The 12147-nt window shown below is 48.8% G+C and overlaps 1 protein-coding gene across 1 annotated transcript in view; it reads right to left on the bottom strand.

The window, feature by feature from the left end:
• EHMT1 (euchromatic histone lysine methyltransferase 1) overlaps positions 1-12147 on the bottom strand; it is a 53237-nt gene that overhangs the window by 8383 nt on the left and 32707 nt on the right. Inside the window, exons 16-22 of the mRNA XM_082009095.1 lie at positions 11724-11828; positions 8926-9080; positions 7938-8105; positions 7407-7551; positions 6340-6417; positions 5042-5157; positions 2613-2699 (exon numbers count right to left, since the gene is read on the bottom strand). Coding sequence (XP_081865221.1) covers positions 2613-2699; positions 5042-5157; positions 6340-6417; positions 7407-7551; positions 7938-8105; positions 8926-9080; positions 11724-11828 — 854 coding nt within the window. The remainder of the gene's footprint in view (positions 1-2612; positions 2700-5041; positions 5158-6339; positions 6418-7406; positions 7552-7937; positions 8106-8925; positions 9081-11723; positions 11829-12147) is intronic.

Below are 12147 nucleotides of genomic sequence, written 5' to 3'. Positions count from 1 at the left end.
GGATGTACACCAAAAGGAACAGATCAGATCCTCACAAACGTCTGGTTCCTGCATCCCACTAATTCACAGCCTCTCCTTTGAAAGCCCTTAACCAGCTGTGCCAGTTCCAGAGCGAGCAGTTACACCGTCTACCGACCAAGCACGAACAGAGCAGATTCAAAACGACCCACAGCAATGTCAGCACAGGGTCAGCAGCAGTGACTTCTGAGCAGTGACAAATTCAGAATCACAGAAGGTTGGAAAGGACCTTCAAGATCATCAAGTCCAACCGTTAACCCAACACCACCATGTCCCCTAAACCATGTCCTGAAGTGCCACGTCCACACGTTTTTTGAACACTTCCAGAGATGGTGACTCCACCACCTCCCTGGGCAGCCTGTTCCAATGCTTGACCACTCTCTGGGTGAAGACGTTTTTCCTAATACCTATTAGCTTTCGGAAGCCAGGGAAAGACCTGCATCAAGCACACTCCTGAGCATCTGTGACTGGAAAAGCCTAAAAACTCCATGGGAGTGCAGCGGGGCAGGGAGGATGACACTGCTGCATCTCCCCTTGCTACGATGCTGCTTCCAGGACCACGCTGAAGGTACCAGAAGCCTTTAGCAGGAGGGTCTGGGGACCCTAAAGGGTCTGGGGAGCCGTGGAGATGATGGCAAGAGGGCTGGCTGGCTACTGTGCTCACTCCCAACTGCCAAACCGCTTTGAGTGCTGCTAAATGCTCCCTGCAGAAGCTGCTGCTGGCTGCCAGAGGGACAGGCTGCAAGCAGGAACGGAAAGGGAAACCATTTTTGGAGTGATTACAGAGAAAAGCTGAAAGGTACCTGAAGTATGGTGCAGGCTGAAAAGCAGTACGTGTGTAGGAAAGGCGATTACATGCAGAAACAGCCAGGACCAGCAGAGTTTTGCAAAATAAAAGCATTGTGAAAAGTATTCCAGATTTGCCGCTCACGAGGGCATATGTCAAAAATTATAGAGTAACAGTCACCCTCACACCAATAATTATCATCGTTCCAAAGCAGAGTGATCATCTCCGTACAAAGCGACTACCCGCTCGGGGCTCTAATCCAGATGTTTAATGCAAAACACTCTACCACAAGAGCCGATCCCGGCAGCTGCTGTGTGCAAGCAGCCCCCGAGCACCGCTGGCAACGGGGCTTCTTTGCCAGAGATGAGGAAAAGAAGAAATCGAATCTTCAGGTTGCCCATAAAGAACCACAGGAAGGACATCAGTGCAGCTGGCTTGAGGAGAAGGACTGGAGCTGGTCAGTTGAGTATATAGCACGCGTGCGCGCACGCAAGTAGTGGAGACAAGGAGGAATGTGCACGGGCAAGACATAAATTAGCTCAGTTTTTCAGTATGCAGCTCATTTAGATAATGAAGAAGATAGCGCCTACCACTGAAACAGCGTCAGCAGCTCCTGGCAAGGATGGAGGGAAGGGTTAAGCACGGTTGTGGTATCTGCACCCCGGCAGCACCGACACGCTCTACAACGCGCCCGTCTCTGTTAATTACACCGTCGCACAGGGCTGCCCGGTTTCCTTGGGTTGCCTGTTCACCACTGCTTATTCCTCTTGCGTGTTAGCGTTCCAATAGGATTTGGGAAGGTCAGCGCCTTTTTTCTCTGGGAGCAGTTTACAGGCAGGCTCTGGCTCATCTCTGGGCGCTGAACCAGGACACAGGGACCTTTGGTACTTAACAGAAAGCCCCACCTGAAGACAGACTTAATACACTCTCCACAAACAGCAGAGTTTTAAGCTTCACCTCTGAAAAAACATTTAATCGTCTGGCAGCTCCTAACATGGAAGAAAGACTTGGCTGGCTCACTGCAGATATTTCTTCATTTTTTTTTTTTTAATTCTGTAATAACCTTCCCCAATCCCCCACCCCAATTCTATAAAACATCAATAACTAGTTCTAAAAAAACCTAACACCTATTTCCATGAAGGGCACGAGTCCAGCCTTATTTAGAAGGTCTTAACTCACTATAGTATTGCAACGAGGAAAACACTTTCCAAAATATTTAGTAAAGTACATATACCACTTTAAAGCCTAAAAATTGTGGTGTTTGACTGCATTTTTTTCACTTGACATAAATCTGAACAGTTTTGCTCTTAAGTACTTTATTGAATCAGGGCCGAAACATGTGCTTAACGCCAAGTGCTTTACTGTTTTGCTGAATCAGGCTAAAGCCAGAGCTGTGACAATGGAAAACCTCTTGAGAGGTCAGTATTGAAACAGAGAAAGAGCTGATAGAAAAAAATTGTTCCAAATTGCCTTGGCCTTAAGCGTCCCATATCCACGGTAAACACGTGGGTTGAGCACATTTGCATCACAACCCAAATGTATTTTCCCCCATTGCTTGTGCTTCAGAGAGGTAAGAGAGCTGAGCACAGATCCCAGCAAGATGGACAGGGGTGGAGAAAGCTCCACGCTATGAGGAAAGGGACAAAGAGAGCAGGAAACGGAGTCAGGAAACCTCTGACTGAGGACAAGCAGCTCAGCTTGATGCCAATTCGATTTGCGTGAAAACCTCTTCTGAAAGAGGAGCAAACCATCCTGGCCCTCAGGAAGTGATGCGTTTGCGTGAGCTAACGGAAGCTGAGTAACTTACTCGCACACGAAGGTTCCCAGTGGAATGTCTTGCATTGTTCGCACACCCCAGCCCATCTTTTGTGTCCGATAAAGCTGCAATCGAGTCCTGGAAAAGAAGAAACGAAGCCATGTTAATGGCAGCACTCCGCAGAAAGACGATGAGTTTTCATACAGAGATGAACAAAACCACCAGCAACCTTCCATCACCACAAACTCAGAGATGATTTCAATTTCAACACCCCAGTTCTCACGCTGGCACCTCTGGGGGCACGCTCCACCCCCGCTGCTGCTCTACGCCTGCAGGCAGGTGCTCAGATGGGAACAGCCTGGGGACAAGCGACGAGTGCCCATGAAGCCCCTCTCCCTGCCCAGCAGCACCTGGTGAGGCGCACACCAGGGGCTGGACACGTTAAGGACTGGGGAAGAGGGTACGGGACTGGATGCTCTGTGTGGTTACTCCGTTGATGATTTACATGTAGGATACCAGAATCCCACCACCAGCATTTCTTTTCCCTTCCATGCACACACCCGGCACTCAGGGGAAGGCAGGGAAGGTGGAAGGGGACTTAAGGCAGCGTAGCTCTGCAGGGAGGGATGCTGCAGGGGGAAGGCAGGGAGCTTACGGTGAATTAAGAACACCTTGAGCTAAGTGCTCTGATCCCTTTGCCCTCTGCTGAGGCCGGTGCATTTAGCAACTCCATCATATCCAGCTCCCTGGCTGAAAGACAAGGAAGAAACGCTGCAACTTGAAACTTCTTGGTGTAATAGCTGCTCTGTGGAATTTTACTGATGGAGTTTATAGGCAGAGAAACAATCCTGTAAGTCATTCTGCCTCCTGCTCAGCCAGAACTTGAGTTAAGTGCAGGATGAATGGTCTCTAGGGCTAGGGAAGGCTCGCTCTGTCCCTGAGGGAACCAAAACCCGCTCTCAGCAATGCTGTTATCGGAATAAAGAGAAATTCGATGCTCACCTTAACTTCACCCTGTTGCTTTTTTCAGCACTTCTCTCCTCTTCCCCCCACCCACTCCCTCCTTGCACGGTCAGCTCAAACCAGGGGCCATGCGTTTTCTCGTGTTTGCTCACAGCTCCTGGAGCCTTTACCAAGGCAAAACATGACTTTTTGACAGTGATCGCTCTCAGAGAACCTGGTTATAGCACCGTGTTTCAGGCTTGAGGAAGCTGCCCCATGTTTTGCCTCATCCATCACAGCGGAGCAGAGAGCCGAGCTCAGGTTCGGGCTCTGCTGTCGGGGCTGATACTAGCAGCAGCTGGATCACGGCTCCGATCTCAGCTTCCCGGCTGAGCTGGGTCAGTCTGCCAGATGGAAACGTGTGCACTGGCGAGTGGAGTTAATTTGCAGCAAATCTGATGAAGGGAACACCGAAAATGGAGCAGGAGCACCCATGTGTCACGCTTGGAGGTTTCCTCCGCTGCTTCCCCAGGGACCTCAAGCACAGCTCTGCCAAGCACCTGACTTTACTGCCAGCTTCCCGACAGAGCTGCTCTCCCAGACTCACAGTTGTGTTTTCCAAACCTTTCCCATCTTTCAGAAAAACACTTTAGCAAGGCAAAAATGCAAAAGCAACAGCTCTAGCTGTACAGCTCCTAAATAAACACCCACGTAAACACTGGAGCTCTGGTGCTTGGCAGGGAAAACCAGAGAGGGGTAAAGTTCTGTGGAAACGCATTAAGCCTCTTCCTTACTTATTTTTAACATTGCAAAATGTCATTGAAATTACAAAGCTTGCAAAAAAAGTGTTGTCAGTAGTACAAAAAATTTGCAAAAGTCTTTTTTTCCAGTGGGATTCCTTTGAAGTTTGTGCTGGTATATTTAGTGCAGTGGTGAACTCTATAGCAGAGGTCCAAAACAAAAAATTTACACTTTAGGCACCAAAATCATAACAGCCTAATCCGCAGCACCAAAGCCAAGAGGTATTCAGGTATCCAATTCAGGGGGAGTCAAGCCAACAACCTGGAAATTTTAGGCAGACAAGTCTTGGCAGGCAGGCCTATATTTCTAGTATAGGCTGCTAACTTACAGTATCTTCTAAAGAAAAGCTTTGCAGTTTCTGTTGCTGTTATTACCCTCAGAGACCTCCACCTGAGAAGTTACATCTAGGCTGTTCATGCAAACCCACAAGGCATTTATACGTTTTATGGTCAGGCTGATGAGAGAACGCCGCAAGTCCCACATGACGGCGGCAGGCGCAGGATGCAAATACTAATTGAGCTCATCAACCCGCTGCCGCTTCATTCCCACCAGCAGCGCACAGGAACCTGCTTGCATCCCACCACTGTGTGGTGGCACCTGCCCCAACTTCTGTCTCATCTCGGGAAATCCTGGGGTTTTGTGGCTTTATGGGTGAGCTGAGACTAGAGAGACAGAAAGCCCACAAGTCTGGTGTTGGTCTTTGCCAAGATAAGCTGCCTTTGGATCCTCCTTCTCACCTGAGCCCATTCTGCACCACCCGGTTCCTACAGGTTCGCCAGCACGAGCACGCGTGATTACACTCAAAGATCAGCGGCGGCTCAGCCATGTTGAATTCAGGCAGGAGTCGGCCATCCTGAAGAGGAGAGGCATTCAAGATTGGGTTAGTTGCTATTCCCGTGACCCCTCCAAAACAGAGGCAGGCCAAGAGCAGAAATTCCCCCGAGCGTAAAAACAGGCCAGAGAAGGCCAAGGTGGAGGTATGCCCTGACCTCCCCAAAACCAGCATCAGTCCCCAACTTCTGCCATGGTTTTCCTCTACCCCGAGAGCGGCACACTCGCCACTATCGCCGACAGCTTACAAACAGCAAGAGACTGTCTAGATTTTTGCTGCCTGGCATCACCCTACGCACCATCAAAAAACCCCAAATCCTCCAGTGCTGTGCAAAAAAAACCTGTGTGCATCATCATTATCATCATTCTGCAGTGCTGGAGGGGAGAAGTGGATACTTAGTCTGTCTCTGGAATAAAGCCTAAACTTCCAGATTACAAGGCCAATACATCCAAGTTCTGCGAACCACATTATCCTCCCGAATAACACTACCAAAAAGGCTACAATTTAATTATTTACCAACCATATAGGATTAAGGAAGTAATAGACAGAGTTTATCACATTTAATAAATCTGGCTTTTAAGGCTTGAATGATGTGATCACCTATTAATGTGTAAATAAAATGGCTACAAAGCCAAGAAAGATGCCAGTATTCCCCTCGGGAGAAACTTGCAGAGATTCACAGAACTTCTGATCTTAACAGAACCTGTCCAAATATTAACCTCAAAACCTCTCTGGAGGATTGAAGCATACGTACCCAGAACAAACCAGGCTTCTGGCCATGATGCAGTTAAAACATCTTTACTTTGCCTTCATCCGGAACAATGACAATAAATAAAAGCAGGCAAAAAATCTCCCTACTACTCTCCCCTTGTTTACATACTACAGCATTTTCTACATTGCTCTGAAATGGAAGCTGACTTCACGCATGGATTATTAAATGCACTCTATCACATGGGTATAATTAACGGCTCAGTTGGCATGACAGTAACGCAAATAAATAACACTAGAAAAACTTCCCTCAGCACACATTTTGTTATTATTACGTACATCTCAAAGCTGAGACTACAACATTAGGTATTTTAAAAGAAAAAGTAGAGGAGTTGTGCAAGGAACTGTTTTTAAGGTACTATTAGAAACCCCAAATTGTGCAAGGTTCTGCTCGCAAACGCTGGTCTAAGCCAACAGGAGGGTCTGTGTGCTCACCTTATCATACCAGCAGCGCATACTGAGCTGGCCACACATGCAGTTACTGGAGGAGCAGTCGTCTATACATACGCAATACTGGAAGAGAAGAAAAGGGGTTAACTCCACGCCACTCACATGCAACTGAAAGAGCAACTTCTGTGACTGGGCCAGAGAGGAAACTACAGGTCTTTGCCCTCTCCTGCTGCGGCTTGTTAGCCAGAAAGATAACCAACCACATCGGTTCAGTGGCAGTTTTACTCCAGTATTTATTTCTGTGTGCAATGAACAACAAAGGACTTGCAGGAACAGCTTGCAGGAAAGGATCTCATACTCAGCCATCTTCATTTCTCATGAGAGGATGTCCCCCTGTGTTACTAACCTTTCTCCATGCCCTATGAGCTGTGCTCCACACTTGAGGACAAGGAAAGCTCCAAAGAGGGACCAGAGCTGGGAGATGATGCAACACGATGTCTCAGTCCTCCCCTGCTGCTTGCCTCTTCCCACACGGGTGCTCCAGCTGGCTGCTTCCCCAGCCCTCCCCAAGCCAACACCGTCCCACCACCAGCTGCTGCTCAACAGGGCTTGGGCATGGGAAGTTCGCTTCAGTCGTCTGAGAGCTGTGCCCGGAGAGGGGTCACCCTCACCCTACGCTTCCCCACCTCTGCTTTCACAGCCCAGTCTTTCGAGGGCTTCCAGTATCACAATGAAGGCCTTGGCCTGGATGCTGCAGTCAGTAGGAAGACAGCATGAGGAAGGTCTCCCAACAACTCACTAACTCTCCAGATACAGATACGGAAAAGGATAAATGCGAGCCACATCAGCCAGCACCAGATGGCTGATGCTACAGCACACAGCTGAACACAGAGGTTAGCTTAAGTCTTAGAAACGAAGAAAAGCAGAATCCCATCTCCTAGAGCAAGAGCTGGAGCTGAGAACTACATCCTGAGCTGGAATTTGATGGCAATATTGGGACTAGACATTCCCATTTTGAATGCAAAAGCCATTCTGAGGGGCAATGCACTGCAACATCTCTGAGCGCACACACCAGGACAGGAAAACACACATGGATACACACGATCCCTCACCTGTAAATGAGTGATGTTTCTATCAATGTCCATCGGGGAGGTGACGCAGTTCTGCGAAACATATTTGTAGTTGCTAGGACAAGGCTCGCTGTCCACTGAATTGACGCAGGGAATCGGGATCCGCTCATAACCCCGGGCGATGTCTCTGTCAGTGGGGGAAAGAATTGTCACAGAAGAAAAGCTGCCCCGAATAAGGGACCATTCAAATGCCATCCTGGGGCAGAATTACTGTCTTTGATCACTAAGCATTCAAAGCCTGAAAGCAATTCAGACTACAACAGAGTTCATTTTTTTTCCACACCGCCTTACAGATTGTTCTTTGTGCTTGTGAATATTTCCATTCGGAGGATGAATTTACAAACCACGGTCTTAATCAGCATGTGCGTAGTTCTTGCCAAGCTCATACTGACCTTCACACCAGTTTAAAAAGCTAAGCCTGCACTCACAGTCCTTTCTTAAACCAGGCCCCCAGCCTCCCCCGTGCAAGGCGTCTATTTCATGACCCACAAGCAAAGCCAGCCGTATTCTCACCTGCTCACGACCTTCTCTATCTGGGCAGGCTTCTCAGTAGATGATTCTTTGAGGGTCTTGTTCATCTGTAGGGCCACCCAGACCTGAGAGTTAAGGCTGGAGCACTGGAGTGGAGTCTCACCCTCCTTGTTCTTTAAAGTGACATCCGAGCCACGGGAAAGAAAGAGACTGCAAAACAGCAAGAAAGGATAAGCATCCCCCAAAAGAAACCGCGCAAGGGGAAAATGAGCTGAATCACATCCTCCAGCCAGCCCTTAAGGGACAAGGAAGAATCTGTAGTAGTGAATAATCACCTGAGTTTTCTTTATTAAGCATGGTTCAGTGAATCCTTCTACGTGAAGGCGCTGGCAGAAGCCACAGACTGGAGCTCTAGGCACTCACGAGAGCTCTGGGCAAACCTCGCCTTGCTTCAGGCATGACAGGTACCTTGCTGGTACCAGCCTAACTTCAGACAGGCTTGAAACTCTCTCTGGCAGGGAAAGATATGGAGTGGGAAGAGTAGGATGGAAATGGAAGAGTCCCACAGGAAACTGGTATTGGACTTGGCCATTCTTTATACTCACCAGCTTTTGGTGAGTACACATGATGACTTTATTCATAGCAGTGATGAAGCAAAGGAAAAGCCCTGTTACCATATTATGCCACGCTAGTTGTGAAAAAAACAAAACAACCTTTAATAAAGGATGCCTGATGCCTTTCTGCTGGGAAGCCCAGGCTGAGCACAGCCCCTCAAGCCCTCTGCCCAAGACTCCAGGAGCACTCCATGTTTTCTGGTCTTTTTTACACCAGCTCTGGCAGCAGCTAGTATTTCAGACCTACCGCCCCTAGGAGCCAGGCAGTGGAGAAACAAGCCCTCCATCCCAATTTTGTCTTGTGCTTAAATGCCAAAGGCATTTCAAAGGATCTCCCAAGCTTTCCAGCCGGCACCCAGGTAGAAGGGAGTGACCAGGGGAAGGGAGAGAAGCGGCAGGGCTGGAGCCGTACTTACACGACACACTCGTAGCGGTTCTCTCTGGCTGCAATATGCAGGGGCGAGTCCCCGTGAATATTCACTGCATGTAAATCACACTTAGCAGCCAGCAGTATCTCCGCTATGTCAACACAGCCAGAAAAAGCAGCCCAGTGCAAACAAATATTTTCCTCCTGGAGGGAAAGAGAACAGAGTAGAGGCTGTTTAGTGCATTAAAACCCTTTCGCTTTGGGACTTCACCACCCTTAGCTCTACACCTGCAGCATCCAACATGTGGCTTGCAGTCTCCTTCCTGACATTGCTCCTTCTGGCTGGGACTGCCAGGGTGGGCAGGGAAACCTCCGCGCAGACAAGCAGGGAGTTCTCACTCCAGCCGCCTCCGCGCAGCGAAGACGGGGAGGCTGCGCACAAAGCGGTCCATCGCCTTCCTATACACGCAGGCAAATCGTCTGTCTCTAAGCCACAAACCAATCTGGATCAATCCACGAGAGAGGTGACAGACACAAACAAACGTGTTGGAGAAGGCTAGAAGCAGAGCATTCCCAGCCCATACAGACGGGAAAGCGAGCATATCTCCCAGTGCTACAAAATGGGAAGAGAAAAAGAGCACAGCACGAGCTATAGGGTATATGAAGGTGCTAGAAAGTGAACAACGAGCCACAGGGAAAACAATCAATCTGACTTCAGGCATCTCTTAAATACTGTATGTACTTATCTCTCACTAGCAGCACTAGAAATAGCTGAACACTCATCTTTTTGATGGAGATATTTTAAGCAATGATACTCTGTTTTCTGTTACAGTGCAATTTGCAGCACACTTCGAACCCTTCCCTGTGACAAGCTTTAAAGACGTCGATTACAACAGTGCAATGATAGCAATAATCACCTAACTTTTTTTTTTTTAAAGCAAAAATAAAGCACATCTTTTAGTCATTGCAACTTAACTTAGATCCTTCCTTAAATGGAGAGGCTACTGATACACACGAGGGAGCGGGGGGACCTTTTTCTATATAGCTTCTGCCTCCCATTACAGCACATCTAGAAAAAAAACCCTAATCACATCACATACCAATCTACAGAAAAAATTAGTCCTGCCGCTTGCACACCACATGCTGCTGCTCAGACAGGTTACAGACCCCTAGACTCGCTACTTTGCCTTGCATCGGCTACTGCCTAACAGCAGCGTAATTACAATCAAAAGCATTTCTCCCAGAGTATGATGTTTCCCAGCACAAGTGACATTGCTTCTTAATGACTGCAATCAGGAGGCACCGAGCGTAGGTACAGTGAGGGATATGTGATACATATATCTGCTAAGAGGGTATTTTTCTTTCAAGTAAATTGTTGACCGAGTTGATTTAATTTTCATCCTTTAATGTGTGATATTCTAACTGGTAGCCAAAAGGCTTCTGTGACAGATGAAACAAGTCAGTTTTGTTCAGAGTCAGCGCTAGGGATCTGAAGCAATGCACCAACCCAAAAAGCCCCCTCTCTCACCTTGACTTTTGCTTTCAGGAACAGTATCAGATCCGGACTGGCCTGGGAACTAAGTTACCAAGGCAATAGAGGCTCCTACCGAGAAGGGGCTTTCAGACTGAGGATGGCGACTCCTTGGGAGCAGCTGGAGCCTTTCTGAGCCCCGTGGGACAAATTACCAACACCTAGCCCTGCCAGCACCCAAGACACAAAACGAGGCATTTCGGGAACCAGATGCTTATATCCCTTGGGGTCAGAACAGCACTAGGAGCCTTGGACAAGAAAATACATTGCCATGAGGTATGCGAGAGCGTGAACTGATGGCGCGGCAGGTACTTTGCTGTAGCAGCTCTGGGCAGAAAGCAGTGAAGCCTCTGACCCCTCATTTATCAAACTATCTCACATCTACAGGCCAAAGCCTGGAATAGCTCAACACACCCCGCTTCACACCCAAGCTTGCCTTGCAGGTACTTTTGGGGTTTCAATATTCTTAGAGACAGAAAGGAAAAGGTGAGAAAAACACTATTAAGAAAAAACAGGAGCAGTGCTGATACAATGAGTCTCTTCAACAGAAGCCTGGATGCTCTCTCCTTTTTTCCCCAGTCATTCCCCTTGTATCTTCTCCGTTTACTTAAAAATCCCCATGAAACGGGCTGGCACAGCCCGACGCGCAGCACTGCCGGGCCCATGGAGCTCCCAGGGACTGCACCTGGAGTCAGATTCCACTCAAGTACGATTTATGGAGGTGAAAAGCAGACCAAGAGCCAGCTCCAGCACACTGAGCCGCCAGCCTGGGCATGCTCTGTCCACATTGGTGGCTTCATGCCTGTAATGCCTAGGAAAAGCCAGGCTTGCGATACTTGCTGGCAGAGCATCTGCCCAATCCATCCAGAAAACATGAGTATGAGCTTGTGCCCCTCAAAGGCATGCAGGATGCCCCTAAGCCGTGCCCAACACACACTGGCCCGTGACCAACATGGAGCTGGTAAGTCTGGACTCAATGGGGATCTGCCTGGTGCAGTGTCCAAGCGGCAGCACCATGGACCCGGGTGGATTAGAAGCAGTGAGGCACAGAGCTGACTACAGCCTGCAGCATTACGTACAGCATCCTTACAGGTTATGTCAGAGGAGCTGGAGGAAAAGGTCTTCTTGCCAACTTGTAAACTTCTTCCCAGAATACGGAGGAAAATCCTCCCATCAGACAACTGCCCCAAACCACCTGTGTCAAGGGACCACTGCACCTCCCTGCACTCTGCCCAAAATCTGCCTTCTTGGGCTTGTTTGGTTTTTAAACAGAGATTGTGGCTAATTTCTGAAACGAATTCCAGGAAGAACCTCACATTGTCACGGATGTTGATGTCTGACCCCTTTGCAAGCAGCAGCTTCACCAGCTCGATATGCTTGTACTCAGTGGCCCAGATCATCGGCGTCCAACCTCCGTCATCCTGGGGAGGGAAGGGAAAGGAAAGGGTGAGACATGCAGAATGGGCAAGACTGTTTCCTGCTGGCTTCACCAGCCACTTGGCGGCCACAGCAGGGTGCACCTTGCCTGGGAGACAAAGACCCCTCCCCACGTCTGTCTCATCACTCTCCCACTCTCCTTTGGTCTAGTCTGCTGCAGGGAGAGGTCCCTCAGGGTTCTGCGGAGCCCAGCACGATTTGAACCAACACGCCGCAGCAGGCTGGAGTTTATCTGCAGCTCAGCACACTGGCAATGGATCTCCAGGTCATTCAAATACAGCTGACTGTCCAAAAGGCACAACA

Source organism: Phaethon aethereus, assembly GCF_964289735.1.
Source record: "Phaethon aethereus genome assembly, chromosome: 20".
Taxonomy (NCBI): domain Eukaryota; kingdom Metazoa; phylum Chordata; class Aves; order Phaethontiformes; family Phaethontidae; genus Phaethon; species Phaethon aethereus.
This window is presented reverse-complemented; position numbering and strand designations above follow the sequence as displayed.